Source organism: Neopelma chrysocephalum, unplaced genomic scaffold, assembly GCF_003984885.1.
Source record: "Neopelma chrysocephalum unplaced genomic scaffold, ASM398488v2 Primary Assembly neopelma1_63, whole genome shotgun sequence".
Classification (NCBI taxonomy): Eukaryota; Metazoa; Chordata; class Aves; order Passeriformes; family Pipridae; genus Neopelma; species Neopelma chrysocephalum.
Window position 1 is genome coordinate 11364925 of NW_020897720.1, and position 16899 is coordinate 11381823.

Here is a 16899-nt window from a genome sequence, read left to right on the forward strand (position 1 = left end):
GTCATGAAGGGTTACAAACCTGAGGTCCCTTTCTACACTGAAGAAGATACTTCTTCTCCAGGGGGGAGCTGTAAAGGTTGACTCCTGAGCACTGTGTGCTGCAGCCACAGCTGTGTCTGCTGTGGTAAAAACCTGCTTCCTGAGGGGGGGTGACTGAGGTCAGAACCGGCAGCTGGAGCCCAGCTCAATGGGCTCTGCTGAGCCTCTGGCAGAGCTGGGGGGATCCCACCTGGGTTTGCACTGTTCCACATGGAGCCTCAGGGAGCTCTTCTGGAACCCGTGGCTCTCACGATGCTCCTGTTGGGGGGTGCACACCTCCACGAGGGTGCTGTTGGGGACAGTGGTGCCTTCACCCTGTTCCTGGGGTGAGGCAACAGCCCAGGGTGCTGGTGCTCCATAACACAAACTGCTCTGGGACCCGGCTGCAGCTGTGCCCAGGCCTGACAGAAGGAACATCCCTGGGCTGGGGCAGAGCTGCCCTGCTGGGTCACAGGGGTGGGCACAGCGAGCTGGAGTCACTGCCCCCTTTCTTCCAGGGAAGGGTGGAAGCTGCTGCAGAGCAGGGGCTTCATCTGTCACCTTCCAGAATACCACAGTGTCGGTCAGGTATCCCAGACTCGTTCTGGAGTCTTTAGCTTAAGCCCTGGATGTGCATGGCTGGATAAGAATATTCTGTTCTGGCATCTGTGGCCAACAGCTGTTTAAAATCAGAACGTCTCTTGCTTTCAGTTTTTGCAAAAGGCTTTATTGTGTAACTACCACACCGTGGTCACAGCGACTTCCAGAACAAGTACAATGTGCAGGTTTTGACTCCGCAGTGAACTGAAGGCACATTCATCGACACTCCCCATAAAGCTCTTTCTATAGACAATTCATAAACTGACCTTTTCCTCTCTGACTTAGAGCAAATACAAAACTGTACATGAGCCAGGAGACACACAGGAGCACCTACAGTGAAGGTACAGAGGAACTGAAGTTCATGTGCAGAGACAAGGGACATCTACAGGGATCAAATAAATGTAGAAATGACATATACAAATTTTAATACAAATACCTATAAAAATCAGAAAAGTGATTTTAGTTTCAAATAGAACTTTAGCGGAAATTACAGTCGATATAAGTTTCTTAATTATTCCAGTTGGGAGAAGCATTAGCTTGCACAATCCCTACAAATTATTTTACACTGCTCTGTCCCACAGAGGAAATAATCAGAGACCAGCCAGTCTGCTGCACAGAGGACACTTGCAATTCAGAATTAAAAAAATAATGGCTACTTTCCAATGTTAAAGCGCTTCTGTCAAGGGTGGGAGGGCCTTAGGAGGAGTTGGAGGAACACCGTTGGAGGAGCAACGTGTGACAGGTGTCACAGACACGGACGGGTTTAGGGTACGACGGCAGCGCGAGTTCGTTACTGGAACAAGTGTTGCAGAAGATGTCCCCGCAGTTCCTGCAGTGGTGCTGCAAACAGAGTCAGAGTGAGCACAGCTGCCTAAAAGCAGCATCAGGAAGAGAGAAGTCAGATCTCGGGAAGGGTTTCTGAGGACGCTGACATCCCCCTTCACTCCCCACCAGGCCCAGCCCTCCCGGCAGCACTTCCTCCTGCGCAGGGCCCAACACCGCGCGATCCTGCGCAGCCGATCCCGGCCCTCCCTCCGCAGCCGGGAACTGCGCTCGCCCTGGCTCAGGGCGGAGCGGGAGCAGGAGCAGGCGCGGGCCTGGCCAGGGACTGATGGAGCTCTCTCCAGATCTCTATTCCTCCCGCAGCCAGGCCCCACTCTCCGGCCCGGCTCTACAGGGAGGAGATCCGGCCCCTGGGCTGCCACGTGCCCCGCGCTGTCCCAAAGCACATCCCAGGACCCCGCAGCACCCCCTGGGAGCCGGGCATGGAGCACGGCCTGTCAGCCCCTGCTCAGCCGGGAGGGGAGACTGAACACAGCCCACAACAGCTCCCACCAAGGAGAGCACTCAAAAGCGGGAGGAAACATTATATTTAGGATGGGAAACGCCAAATTAATCACTGTGTAGCTATCATGCCAACAAGATCTGGAATTGAAACAGGGTCAGTCTTCCCTTGCAAACTAGGCAACAGCACCATTTTTGTTTGCCACGGATTGTTTAAAAATAATCCACTGAGCAACATTACCTTCCTTCTTGAGATAGAGAATTCCTTTTCACATTGCTTGCAGTGTGTTGCTTCATCATCCTTCAGCCAAGTATGACCCTGGAAAATTTGAATAAAAACCACACTGGAGATACAAATGAACTTACAAAACAAAATTCAAAGCCATTTTACCAATGTTGTTGGTATTTTTCAAAAGCCACCTTTTAGAGCAGAATAACCGTGGTGAAATTTGAAGGTGTTAAATGAAATTTGTATGTTCAGTCAAAATACCCATGAGATGTAGAGTACCTTTAGTGCTTTATTTACTTCTTTAATGTCTTCCATCTTCAACTTCGATCTGGAAAAAAAAAATTATGCCCTCTGCATGACTTTATATTTAGTTGTGTTTGGTTTTTTTCCCTCCCATTCCATTGTCCAGCTACTGAATCTACACCCCAATTCTTCAGCCAGCCCCCTGTTACCCCTCTGAACCACTCACTATCACCAGGAAACTTTGTCACTTTGGGGTTTGCCCCCTTTTCAGTATAACCAGAAGAATGTGGGAAAAGCACAGTTCCACTGTAAGAACTAAACATTTCCTCTCTCAGCCAGCTCGCTCTTACAAGGATCTCTCTCACTTTTATTTCATGGCTCTTTAGTTTACCATGCCTAGTAACTACCTCCTAAAATTCTTATTGTAACTGGATGAGGTTTAAAATTCTTGGTATTAGTTTGATACTCCAGGTTACGTCACCTACAGGAGTTCAGTTCCTAGAACTTACTGGCTGAGATGAAGTCCCATTTCCTGAAGAGCTTGTTCCTGTTCCTCACAGACTTTCTCCAACTGCTGCTTCTCGTCTTGCAGTTTTTTCAGTTCCTATAAAATCAAGCACAAAATCAACTTTTTTGTTCAGTTTGACCAATAACCTTGATCAGTCCACCCAAACTACCCAAGCAGTTCACAAGAATCAGCTTCTTTACAAACTTGTTTCTGAGGCTTGATGTTAAGAATTACATGGCTGAGCTACCCACTGGTTCTGCACAAATGATGAAATCATTTAACCATATTTACCAGAAAGAGGAAGATTTTCAGGCTTTGAACATTGTTGAGCAGAGCTAGAACATATCAGTCCTGTGCCCACACACGAGCACACAAACAGATACAGATGTGCAATTGTGCCCTCAGAATCTAAACTGCTCCACACACAGGAGCAAATCTTCTTCAGGTTAACAAGAATGTTCATGCTTAAAAAATAAATCACATTCAGTTGTTCTGAACACTTGAAGCTTGTGCATACCTTTTTCAGTCCTTCCATCTGTTGCAATTCTGTTTTAAGCAGAGTGGTTGCATCCTTCTCTTGGTGCAGTTCTTTTTGCAAAGTTTGCCTCTGTTCCTTTTCAGATTTTAACTCCTTTTCCAGAGTTGAGCTATTGAAAAATAATTCATTCTAAAAAACCCTATAGCAGAAAAATATCCCATAGAATTTAAGGATAGCAACAGTATGAGGAGAAGAAATCTTGTCCAAAAGAGAGTAAAACTAGAGTGGTGTTCTGGGAAAGGAAAGAATGGGCAGCAGATATCAAACTGTTATGACAACAGACGTCAAAAACTATATTAACATCTTCAGGTCACAGGAAACAAGGAGCAACGAACAGCTAGAAGAAAAATAAACAACTAAAAGGCCCAACCCCCAAACCCAATCCCCACATGTACATATTTCACTACCTATGTTTAAATTGTTTAAAAGGGACACTCTACCCTGATGTCTGAACAGTGAAAGAAGCATTTTCTGTTGGTATTAGAAATCTTCAGAGGATTAACATTCCCTAAGAACAAGCCCCCAAACCCCCTTAAAAACCCCAATCTCTTTGGATGACAGTCTCTTCTCTGTTCAGCCTACAAGTGTGACCATGCCTATCTCCTGATTTATTAAAAAAGCAATTGAAAGCTCCATTGCTGGTTGGAATGGCTGGATTTCTGCTGGCACTCTGTGCTCTCAACTGGATATTCTGGAAAAAACCATGTGAAAATCCTCATGCTCACTGTGCACTGCACAGAAGTGCTGTGCTCCCCTGGATCCTGCCTGCTTCTGTCAATGCTCAGGCCAAGACAATTCGAACCTACCCCTCCTTAGACCCGAGCACAAAAGGAATAGAAAGGACTTCTGAGAGGAATGGCAAAAGGGAAGGAAAACAATTCCATCAGATTAAATACCATTTGCTGTCCAGCTGGGACATCTGCTGCCGACACGTGTCCAGCTTGCCAGCAAGCTCCTGCTTCATCTTGGTGCACCGTTCCTCGGCAGCCTGCCTGGCCTTTTCTGCCTGCTGCAGCCTACGAGGCAAGGAACACGTGCATTTGTTGTCAGTTCACTCCTTAACTACACCCTCTCATCCTCTTCTTTTAGATTTACCAGAACAGGCCTTTATAAAAGCTTGAACTGAAAATGCAAGTGGAGGAAAAAAAAAAAAGACTTTTGAAAGTAATTATTTCGGAAAAAAACCCCCAAACAACAAAAGCTAGAGTCATACTAGTTCTTAAGCTGAAGTTAAGGTGTTTTTAAATGGCCTGCCTATGGAAAGAGCTATGGCTTCTCAATGGGTCAGTTATGGGCATGTTTCCTGGGATAAGAGAACAGCAAGCACAGAGAGATAAGGAGGAGAAAGTAAAAAAGGTCATGCTGGCACATGTGCCCAAATGTCTATAGGGACATATGGAAGGTCATCCTGTAAAGGTTTACACTGGAAACTTTCTACTGACTTCAGTGTCGACTTTCTGAGCTTGTAGTTATTACCTCTCTTCCATTTGTTTCATAGAGGACATCATCTCATTTGTTTTTCCTTCAAAAGAGGATATTGCTTCTGTTTTCTGTTGTAATGAACACTCTGCATTCTATAGGAAACAGTGAACACAGTGTTTAAAGTCTGCCACCACATCAAGAATGTTCAGCTTGCTAAAGGCCAGGCCTGAGTCTAACTGGAATGTACAAACAAAATGCTGATAATGCCAGAGCAGACATTGTTCCACTTGTTTTGTTAAGACCTCAGAAAAAAATCCCAACCCTTAACTAAGTTTTTACCTATGACATCAGCTACAAGCCAAAAATCCTCTCTTTGGAAAAAAGCTTGAAGAAAGAAGTTATCAGATTAAATGAGCAGGATAAGATAATCAGTGATGATTTGAATGCAACCAACTGCACTCAGTGGGCATGGAACCAGGAAGCCAAAAAAACCCAAAATAAATACTGCTTTCAAAAGCAAAGGCCCAACTCAGCACTGGGGCTTCACTGGGCTGTGCCTGTGAAGGAGGCAAAGGCCTGGGTAAAGCCTGAATAGGTATCAGGAAACAGCCCATAAAAATTGAGAGGAATCCCCTCTGGATTTGTGGCACCACGTATGGGAGGGAAAGGCTTGCTAAACTCTTATTTAATGGAGAAGCTAGTTAAACTTTTATTTCATTAACAGCAACAATCTCTGTATATTTTGTGTGAGCACTACTCCTCCATGGCTTCCTTGTAGAAATGCTTATCAGTTTATTTTTTGTCCAATTGAAAAAAACCATGACATAACACCACAAACCCACCCAAACAACAGAAACCCCACAAAACCATCCCCAACCCCCTGCACATACCTGAGATTTGTGAAACATCTGCAAGTTAATGGCCTTCACTTCTTCTAACTGTTGGCGAAGTGCAACTAAAGTATCTTGTTTTTCATGAGTATCTTTTTCCAGAAGTTTCATGGCAATTTCCATTTCTGTTTTCATTCCAATTTGTAGCTCCAACTCTTTCTCTAGTTCCTTACAAAGAGATTTCCTAGTTGCTGCAGCGTAGTCATACATCAGGGATAAGCATTTCCAAAACCCATATAACCCTATACACAAAACTATGTGTCTCTGCTGTAATATTGGTAGTTTCTTTGACAGAGAAAGACCCTTAATTTCCAACATTCCAAAAGCCCCAATTCCCAGTTCTTTATAGACACTGTTAATGACCAATGCCCATCTGGCATCTTGCTTGCAATTCCCTCATGAATTCTGAATAGCTGCAAAAGGTGCACAGCAGATGTATTTTATTTGTAATGTTACAGTTTAGGCTGAATCCTGTGTCTTTTACTTCACTTTCTAGAGTTAAGTTTCCTTACCAGCCTGATTTTTTTTTCTTCTTTTAACTGCTTCCAAACATCACTGTACATTTCATCAAGACCCTGTCGTGACTGTTTGTAAGTATCCAATTCTACTTTTGTATCCTCTTTTGTTACCTACAAGAAACATCAGCAGAAAAGCCACATAATATCACAAAGTATTTAAAGTATCCCTGTAATTCTTGTGTGTAACACAGTATTTCTATGTGCCATTTCAAGTAAAATTCTTATGGTTTACAATTGATGACCTGGCAAACATCAATAAGCTGAAATTTCAAAGACACAATAAAAATAAATAATTCTAATACTTTGAATGCTCTCTCCCTTCTGCAAGTATATGAGTGTGTAATAAAGAACAGCAAAATCTAAATGCCTGAAAATCTAAATGCCTAAGATAATTAAAATGCCTGAGCATACAACACCCAAACTCAGTGATCTGCACTGCAGCCTGCTCAGCTTGGCTGAGCATTCCAGTTCCCAGTGGGTTTGAGAGCACTAACTACAGCTGATCAGAAGAGATCACTTATTTTAAGTCTCCTCATCATCATTAAATCGGTGACCTACCTCTACACTCTTTTCACTCCGTTCACGAATCAATTCATTCTGTTGCTTTAACTGCTGCTGCTCTTCCTGCAGTGATCCAATTCGGTCAGTAGCTGCTGCAAGCTGTTTATAAAGAGAACAGATCTATATTTAATCACTGTGCAAGCAGGCAACATCTGGAGCAATTCTAAGGTCAGCAGTTCAGTCTCTGTAGCAGGTGTGCTGCTCACTTCCCCTTTCAGGAGCTGCCCGACCCTCCTGCAGCCGAACAGCCAAAATTAATAACCCCACACACGTTTGTTCACTGCCTTCTGCTTCACACCCTCATCAATTATTATTAACTGCCCAAAGAAATGCATCCAAGTGTAAAAGGCTAAAATCCACCCTGGATCTGTGGTATTAACTAGAAGTCACACAGCAGGTCAGGGCTGGCATTCACTGGTGGAATTGTACAGCATTTTCAAGTGGGGATACCAAAAATACACTGGAAATTGGACTACACAGATCCACTCTGAAAGACAGATATATTTTTTGTGTGGTGGTGAGTTTATATATATATATATATATATATATATATATATATACACATATACACATAAAGCATGCTGCTGGATTCTATTTTACTTCCCAGCTGGGAAAGATTTCTTAACTCCTGTTTTTCCAGGATCACTCACATGACAAATACATACACGTGTATGTGCAGAAGGAAGAGGGACAAGTCATGTCCATGTCAGTGGTTTGATTACTTTTGGGTAGAGACACCATTGCAAGACCAAAAACTTGATTAAGGAAATCCATCTACCAAATAGGTGCCCAAAAGCATTTTAACCACTAATTTAATGCAGAAGCTTCCCAGAAAGCTTTCTCCATGTGCCAGTCTGCCCAGTCCCCCACATCTCACCAGTATCTACTCAAAAATGTTTTAGGTCTAAGGTACATTCTTGGGGAGTTTTGCCTCTGATGGAAAAGAGCTGTGAGAAATATTTAACAGACCAGACACAAACCTCTTCCTGGAGTTTTGAATTGGTCTTTTCCAAACAGTCTATTTTGTTCTGAAGATCTGCAACCGTGCAACTGCAGCAAGGAAGAGAGATGCATAAAAATGGTAAAAGAAGTGCCAACATTCAGCGTTTATTCCTGTCCTCAACAGTATTTTTTTTTACCATCTTGCATTTCTTAATAACTAAATACTTTGGTGAACTGAAAAATACCCCTGAAGAAGGACAACTGTCCCTGTTAAGCACTAAGAAGACCATGCCCTTCCATACAACTGGCAGCCCTGTTCTGGCTCAGCTATTGCAGTCCCAACACCTCTCCTGCTCAAGAGGGGAATTGAGGTCCTCTCTTCCCACTGAACAACCCATGGGAGGAAGAGCAGAGACTCCTCCTCTGAGGAATGAACTTCCAGATGCACTTGTAATAGTTTCTCTTGAAAACATACCTCCACAACGTTATGTTAATCAGCCTTAAAAAAGTAAACTACTATTACACAGACTTGTTTTCTGCATTGCATGTGCCTCCAGAAGAGCAAGACTACAATATGAAACTAAGATTTTAGGAAAATAATCAGGAAAGGCATTTCAATATCAGACAAAAATCTCTAAGACTGATGGCAGAGACATTCAAAGCCATAGTGAAAAAGCTAAACAGGGCAAGTGTTTGTATATGAGAATAGATGAAAATCCCACCTTAGATGTCGGTTCAGTTCTTCCACATAATGCTTCTGGTCAAGGACAGCTGTAATCCCTCCATCTCTAGTTGTAAAAGTAAAAATTTACTGACTGAGAAGAAACTCCTTCATTCTGAAGTGTTAGTTTGTACTAGGGCTTTCAGCACAGACTTGCAAACTGAGTTGAAACCTTTTATCCTCTCCTTATAAAATACTTGTGCCTGAGCTAGATGAGAAGCACCAGGGAGGTGAAGCAGCTGTTTGGCTGCTTTTCAGCAGCTCCACAGTAAAGTGCTCTGAACTGACAGAAGCACATAAAATATGAAATCCCCTTCATTTGCTACAGGTCTTCTAGATCCAGTGCTGCCAACAGCTGTGATCTCAATTCACCGAACATTTCACCTCAAATTACATTTTTTCCTCTATAACTGTTCTCTCCCACAGAGAGCTACTTAACTGAGAGCATTTCTGAAACAGTGCTTAGAAACAAAGCAGTGATTTAGCAGTGGGTGACCTGGCAGATCATCTCTTCTAAAATCAAAACAAAGCCCAATCTAATATTTGGGTGCTTTTAATTTGGTCCCAGCTCAAGACACAAACTCTCCACATTGTATTCTTGTTAAAACCACCACGGGCTCAATCTTTGAAAGTCAGTATTAGCTAACAAAATCTGTTTTGGATTCTTCTTTTAATATGATTAATAATTTGAGGTCTCCAGCACTCATGTCCTCCCACAGACTGTCTGACAGGTTTGTTCTACAAAACCCACAATGGTTTAGAATTATTAATTCACCATACGTACTGTTTGCCATCACTGTCCTGTGTTTCCTTAAGGTACAAGGAAAAATCAATCACTCCAACCTGAAAAATACATTTAAGATATTAAGACACCTTCATGGTGCAATTCTGCATAGAAGCAGAATTGGAAAATGATAAAATGTGTATTTGGAAAATGATAAAAATATGAAGTTTAAGTTTACAGAGACAATACCTATATTCTTCCTAGCTGATGCAAACATGGAAGCTAGTGTTTGTCATAAAAGCATATTTTAGTGTGAACAGTTTCCTAGTAGTTATTAGTTACGAGAGTATTTCTGTAAAGTACTACTTATGTACTTTCTTTCCATTCACTGTGGCAAACGTGACAAGCTTCAACTCAGGACATGCTGGAAAGAACTCTGGACCCATCTCAGTAAAGTATTTATAGATGTACTTAATTCTACTAGAATCTTATACCAACTGATCCTACTTAAGTTTAATCTTCACCTGGGAATCCAAGTCTTCTCCTTTCAAGCAAAGATTTGCATCAATAACATTCAGTCCAACCAGCAGACCCACAATAACTGCTCCTTCCTCCTCCATCATCAATGCATCAGGTTCATAAAATTCACTGGAAGAAATATTATCAGGCATCACTGCACATCAAACAATTATAGTGGCACTTCCATCACTGAAATCATATAAACAGTAACACAGCCTTTATAGAGCTCAGCTGAGCAGCCCCTTCCCACCAATTTATTGCACAAGGCTGAGGATTCAGAACTCTCAGAAAACACTTGACTAAGTTCCTCTGTAGCTTCACTGCAAAAACAATTAACCACTTGCTCCTCTGCAGGCTGCAAGAACAAGCTTAAAGTGGTCAAGGAATTACTCTCTCTGGAGCAACACAAGGTGTCAGTGATTTGGGGAACACAATTTACACAATATGCTCTTACCTTAACAGATGCTTATGGTCCAAGAGTACCTTGAGATAATCTGCCAGTTTCTTCTGCATGAGTGCTAAATAAAGCCAAGCCCTTCCTCTGCCCACAGCAGTCCTAAAATGCAAAGTTGCATGTTTTGGTAAAAACAAAGCTTTTTATTAAGTAGACTTGTGCAATTCAAAATTCTCAGTTTACAAAGTGAGATGAAGGATATTATTTGTTAAAAAAAACCCAAACAAACAAACCCTCCCCAGCTCCAAAACCCCAACAACTGAAAAAAAATATCCCTAGGGGAATGAACTGCTGTCTCCGGAACACAAAAGCATTTAAGTATATCCCATTCTTTGGTGAAGTAAAAATATATTGTAAAGTTTTCCTAACTTGAAAAGACACATATTGTCAGCTACCATTATAACCCAACCACTGATGCACCCTAGCACTGAAAACAGTTTCTTTCCATCATCCTGAATTACCCAAATTAAATACTACTAGTGCACTCACAAAATGACACAAAGTTATAAAAGTGGGGGAAAGAAGAGGAGAGAAAATAACTGTGAAGGCTTTAGTTATTTTTAGCAAGGTTAAAAAGTTTCCAAATACTGTTTTTAATCTGACAGTATTGTTTCAATCAGAAACTCTGAATATTTTGAGGTATTCTCCTTATCTCCTGGAGAAGTCAATGCCTCCTACATGCTGTATTTTTGCCTTTGGGAATAAGATCTCATTAAGGAAGCTGAGAGACTACACAAAGGATTCCTTTTCCCAGCAGTGTGAGTGAAATGCATCATCTCCAACAACCAACTTACTTCAACTCTGGCAGATTTTTAACACTAGTTGCTATATCAGATGCTTCAGGACACAGTTTTTCCACTAGCTCCAAAGGACCAAAAAACGATTTGTTCTGTCCAATAAAAGTCTTCTTCACTAAAGGGAGCACACAGAGAAGTTTGTGAGGAAAAGTAACAGGCTACCAACTCTGGAATTAAAAATTTTAGTCTATGTGTTACTTTGTCTTACCAGCTTCTAACATGTCAATGAAAAGGGGGCATTAAAAATACCTTGACAGTATAGGAGGCACAAAATACAGGGTGTAGAGGGCTAACCACATAGTTATATTTGTAATAACGATTAGCATTGTACATTTATGCAATTAACAATGTCATTCAGAGGTCAAACTGGAGACACAACAGAACTCAACAGCGACTCATTGACCTGCCTCTCCTCAGCCTGGTATCCGGAGCCCACCTTTCAGCCCGTGCTTGAGGCAGTGCTCCAGCACCACGAAGAACTGCTGCAGCGGGGGGAAGTCGGAGTCCAGGGTCCGGCCCAGGCTCAGGGCTGACTGGATCAGGGTTTTGATGCTGAGCTTCATCATGTTCATGAGGTTGGCACGTTCCTCCATGGTGTGGCACCGCGCACCTGGGGGCACACAGGTGGGGAAAGAAAAGCTGCTTTAGAAAAGACCTCTGAGATCATCAAGTCCAATCAGCACCATGTCAACTAGACCATGGCACTGAGTGCCACATCCAGTCTCTCCTTAAACACATCCAGGGATAGTGACTCCATCACCCCCACTCCAATGTCTAATCACCCATTCAGTGAAGAAATTCTTCAAAATGTCCAACATGAACCTCCCCTGGCACAGCTGAAGACTATGTCCTCTTGTCCTGTCACTGGTTGCCTGAGAGAAGAGGCCAACCTGGCTACAACCTCCTGTCAGGGAGCTGTAGAGAGCAATAAGGTCACCCCTGAGCCTCCTTTTCTCCAGGCTGAGCCCCCCCAGCTCCCTCAGCCGCTCCTCATCAGATTTGTGCTGCAGACCCTTCCCCAGCTCCTTTCCTTTCTCTGGACCCACTCCAGCCCTTCAATGACGTTCCTGAATTGAGGGGCCCAGACCTGGACACAGCACTAGAGGTGCCTCACCAGCGCCGAGTACAGGGGGCGAATCCGCGCGGAGACGCTGCCCAGCTTTCGGAGCCCCCTCCCCGCGGTGCCCCCCACCCATCCCGCGCAGGGGGCGGGCTGGGGGTGCAGCCCCGGGGGAACCCCCGCGCCGACACCGCGGGGAGCGGGGCCGCCGCTCCTGGCACCCGGGTGGGACGCGGCCCCAGCCCCCCGGCCCGGGGGGTCCCTACCTGAGCGGCGGGGCCGGGCCGGGGGGACCCGCCGGGGCTGAGGGACCCCGGCCCGCCGCGTTACCACGGCGACAGCGCGCGGGGCGGGCCGGGCGCCATCTTAGAGCGGTGTGAGGGGCGCGGGGCGGGCTCGTCGCAGCCCGGGGGGGGGGGGGGCTGTTGCAAAATATGGGATATGTACGAATTTTCTCAATAAAGGATGTTATTTGATATTCAGTCTTTGTATATTTTCAGGTCTAACCAACAGGAAGGGAGATTTAATCCGTGAAACAGATAGCAGCTCTAAGTGATGCCCAGGTAGGTGCTAGAAAGACAAATTACTTGTCTGTAGAATTGCCCTGTTAAAGTTTAGGGCTCGACATGTTTCAATAACCTCAGACGCAGGGGGAGGTTAACAAGGCCTGGGGAGAAGGATGTACCACTGAGAGTGGACACAGAGAATGCAGAACTTATGGACCGCAAGGACGGCATGAAGCTGAGTCAGGGGAGGTTTAGGCTGGATATTAGGAAAGCTTCTTCCCCCAGAGGGTGGTCGGGCACTGAAAAGGCTCCCCAGGGCAGGGGTCACAGCACCAGAGCGTTTGGACAAAGCTCTGAGGCACATTGTGGGAGTCTTGGGGTGTCCTGTGCAGGGCCAGGAGTTGGACTCGATGATCCTTGTGGATCTATGATTCTATGACATTCGGCAGAACCTCCAAGACAAGGAAAAAACTAATAAAGCCAACTCGGCAACTGTGCTGAATCAGCTCCAACTGGGTAAAAGGTAATTGCGGCAGGGGCCGATTGTGACCACTGACCCAATAAACCCACTGATGCAAAAGAAGACAAAGACTGAGCATGCGGACTAATTAGCATGAGAAGCGAGGGAATCATTAACCAATAGAAGAATACTAATTAATAAGAGGACTAGGTAACTTGTAGCCAATGAACATTAATGCCTTTGTTTGCTAAAACAGTGAAAAGTTTTGGTGGTCGTCAGGCTGGTTTTGTGGATTTGCCTCCCAGTGCCCCTTTCACTGCAGAACTGTAAATAAATCTAATACCTGCACTCTGTGTGGGTATCAGCCTCTTGGATACCCAGGGAAAAAACCTATTTTGGGACAAAAGGGGGAGCGGGACAGGGACTGGCTTCAGCCCCTCTGCTTCTTCAGGCATCCACAGTCTCCGACAGGTGCTGCCAACCACAGGTCACTGAAATCCTCTTTTAAGCCACCGCTGTTGCAGTAGGACAGTCCTGCTGTCACCTGTGGGTCAGACACGGTCACACTCCCCTGTGTCAGTCACACTCAAGATTGTCAACACTATTCCTAAGACTGTGCAAAAGTCTCTTCAGTACTAATTTTACCTTTCTTTTTGTGCACGCAGTGTTAATTTAGGATTAAAAATGAGCAAAACTCTTCCTTGTCTCAGAAGAGGGAAAATAGGGAGTCATTCTAATAGAATTGATCATAATAACCACAAAGCACACAAAGTTTTGTCATCTCAGCAGCTTACTGTACACTATACATTATATTGTATTATACTATAATATATATAGTTAATATGCAATATACTATATATAGTGTATACTGTATATTGACTATAGCAATTAGATGCCTCAAAACTGCATTTAAAGAGACATGAGACTGAGGATTAAAAGGGCTGTAATATTTTGAATGTCAATATTGTCAGGTTACACACTAGAAACAGAAAATCAGTGATTTTTTTTGGGTTGTTTTCAATATTAGCCATTTTGATGGTTTTCTGAATTAAAATTTTTACATATCAGGCATACTTTGCTTGTAAGCCTGGCTTAATATATATGTATTACCCACAAGATTTAAAAAAAAATAATGTGAATGAAATGTTCTTTATGAAAACAAACTTAAAGTGTCTTAATAATGGCTTGCATTAAGTTAAATAATTATTTGAACATTCTTTTTAGACTTTTTAGTTGCAAATTTACATAGTCAAGTACATCTTTTGCAAAACTGTGCAAGCTGGTACATGCAAAATAAACAGGTATTAGACACATTACCGAAGCCAAGCCTCAAAGATTAGGAATCAGGTTACCCAAGTGCAAAAGATCACAGACATGATGCTGCAATCTTTAAGAATGCAGTCACACAGTTTTGTCTCTCATCTAATTCAAGAGATTTGTTCCAACATCTTTTTGAAGCCACATGCCTTGTTTACTGTAATTATTCAGCACACTTTGAAGTCAGAAAGCACTGAAGCACAAAGGAAAGCTCACAGTTCTCCACCTCTTGGTCTTTGGGACTGCAAGTCTTTCTTGATTTGTTTTCTTTAGATTTGTAGCTCCCGGCCTCTCTGCAAGGCAGGACACAGTTTCTTCAGTGGCACACCCTGGTTTAGGATGGGGTTTGTGTGTTTAAAACATGTGATCAACAGATGTGAAGCAGCAGGTAGAGATTATAAAATCTCAGGAAAAAGAGGATACAGGGAACAAGCTCTAAATTTTCCACAAGTGGTCTTGCAGGTCTTAGCTTATTTCTTAAAAATATCTGCTTTAAGTTAAATTTATAGTGCTCAGCCAAAGGTAATATTGAACAGGTAGAACAGGTGACTTAGTGCCTGTTCACATTTTATATTTAAATTATGATCAGATTTTTTGTATGGAATTTTCCATAAAACTCATCAACATATCCAAATCCTTTGAATAATCTGGGAACGTGGTGTTGTAGTCCCTTACTTTACAAAGAAGAAGCTAAAAGACTACGGTAAAAGTTCCATTAAGTGTGGGAGCTCCATTTCAGGCAAGAGAACATCACATTCCCTGTCCCTTGCCAAAAGCTGTATGTTCTTGTGAATTACATGTATTCACAGCATTATTCCAAATGCAAATGAAGAAAATGGGATATTCTGCCCTTTGTCAGGTTAAATCCCAGGTGCTCAAGATGGGCACCCAGGAAACAAATCCATTAGAAGTTTGGCGTGAGACTTTGAGATGCAGGGAAAGACAAGAGTCTATTTTTTTCAGGACAATTAAACTCTGACCATGCAACATTGGGGAATTTTCACAAAAAAATGAAAAAGTCCATTAGCGGTAACTGGTTTTCCCATCCTGTCCCTGCTGAGCCCCACAGAACGCTGCCTTGAACACTCAGTACCATCAAAAACAAAAAGGTAGCACAAGGGAGCAAATCTGATCTCCACTGCTCCAGACTTAAGCACCAGTATGAGACACTGGAGTACAAGGCTCCAGTCCCAATTTCTGCTGCATTTGAATGGGGTTTTTTTCCACATTATGAGTATCACTGAGATTTATTTTCCATAGGATTCAACTAAAGTCTTTTTCATTCAGTTCTAAGAGACCTGTTCCATAAAACTGTACAGCTGCTAGATCCTTGAATGCAGATGTTCAACAAAGCAAGCTGTGGTTAAACTTTTAGAGTAGTTAAAAAGTAACTTGTAACAAATCTGTATCTTAGTTTGCTTGTCCACTCTCTGACATGATAGATACAGCGAGTTCCTGCCCTGAACCAGCACATTAGGGAGGACATGGAATTGGGAGATCCCTCAGTGCAGCCGAGGGGAGCTTTAAGAAGAGGGAGAAAAGCCAGCAAATAAAAGCTTACAGCATAAAACTAAAGTCAACTTTCCCAAATATATTATGAGTTTAGTTTTCTTTTGGTTATAATACACTTAAGTTCTACATCTGTGTCGATCGTTTAATTCTGCTCCGATACAAAACCGCAGCATCTTAAAAAAGAAAATTCAAAGTAACACCCATGCACCACTGACACGAACCAGCAGCACTTACGGGAGCGAACTGATTTGCGCACCACAAAAGCGAGTTTACTAAAGAAGCGGAGCCGTACTTGTCTTTGCCGGGCTGTCACTGCTGCCGGGCTTGGACACGAACCCCACCAGGGACGCGGACTTCAGGGCGCTGCCATAGCTCAGTGCCAAGTTTTCCGAGGCTTTCTTGGCCAGCGACAAGATCGGAGCGGACCACCTCCCTTCCTCCGGCTTCGCTTTCTCCTCGTTTCTCAGCTCGGCCGCGTCAGGGAGCTGTTTTTTGTCAATAATCTCGAAATCCTCCTCCCTGCCCGCGGCGGGCGCGGAGCGGCGCTCCCCGGCAGCCATCTTGGGCGGGTCACATGACCGCGGCCAGCGGCGGCGGGGCCGCCCCCGGCACGGGGTGGGAACCGGGAATGCGGGCAGGGACCGGGAATTCCGGCAGGGACCGGGAATGCAGGCGGGAACAGGGAATGCGGGCAGGGGCAGGGAGTGCGAGCAGGAACAAAGGAATTCGGGCAGGGACCGGGAATGTGGGCAGGTGCCGGGAGCCCGGGCAGGTCATGGATCCCAGGCACGTACTGGGATCCCGGGCCGATACTGAATCCGTGGAGGTATCGGGAGCCCGGACAGGTACCAGGATTCTGTGCAGGTACCGGGAGCCTGGGCAGGCACCGGAGCCCTCGCAGGGACCAGAGCCCGATCAGGTTACAGAGCCCGGGTGGATACTGTGGAAACCTGGGCAGGTCATGGAGCTCAGGCAGAGCATAGAGCCTGGGCAAGCACCGGAGCTGGGGTAGGTCATGGAGCCCGGGTGGGTACCGGGAATCCTGGCAGGTACCAGAGCCCGGGCAGGTACTGCAG

General features: G+C 44.2%; 1 protein-coding gene across 6 annotated transcripts; it reads right to left on the reverse strand.

Moving 5' to 3' along the window:
• Positions 1–723: 723 nt before the first annotated feature.
• On the reverse strand, positions 724–16427 carry RUFY1 (RUN and FYVE domain containing 1). Of its 6 annotated transcripts, none has more exons than XM_027682736.1 (18): positions 16116–16427; positions 11405–11578; positions 10966–11083; positions 10172–10273; positions 9723–9846; positions 9259–9317; positions 8476–8541; positions 7792–7861; positions 6809–6910; positions 6245–6361; positions 5733–5900; positions 4897–4994; positions 4317–4436; positions 3400–3529; positions 2884–2978; positions 2411–2459; positions 2144–2221; positions 724–1458 (listed from the first exon to the last, which is right to left on the reverse strand). In XM_027682736.1, exons 1-18 carry the CDS (start codon positions 16381–16383, stop codon positions 1315–1317), a joined length of 2082 nt encoding a protein of 693 aa, XP_027538537.1. In that variant the 5' UTR covers positions 16384–16427; the 3' UTR covers positions 724–1314. The 6 variants fall into 6 exon arrangements, with proteins under 6 accessions (XP_027538537.1, XP_027538543.1, XP_027538538.1 ...); XM_027682742.1 differs by having other exon boundaries at positions 1315–1458; positions 16058–16390; XM_027682737.1 differs by lacking the exon at positions 16116–16427 and adding an exon at positions 13338–13524 and having other exon boundaries at positions 1315–1458.
• Between the last annotated feature and the right edge of the window lie 472 nt (positions 16428–16899).

Bases quoted from the DNA above. Each gene is read 5' to 3' on its own strand.
- RUFY1 (XM_027682736.1), bottom strand. From the start codon at position 16,383: ATGGCTGCCGGGGAGCGCCGCTCCGCGCCCGCCGCGGGCAGGGAGGAG. The intron at 5,901-6,244 runs GTAAGGAAACTT...TCTCTTTGTAAG, and splicing joins AAGAAAAAAAAATCAGGCTG to GAACTAGAGAAAGAGTTGGA. The intron at 3,530-4,316 runs GTATTTAATCTG...ATTTTTCAATAG, and splicing joins TCCCAGCTGGACAGCAAATG to CTCAACTCTGGAAAAGGAGT.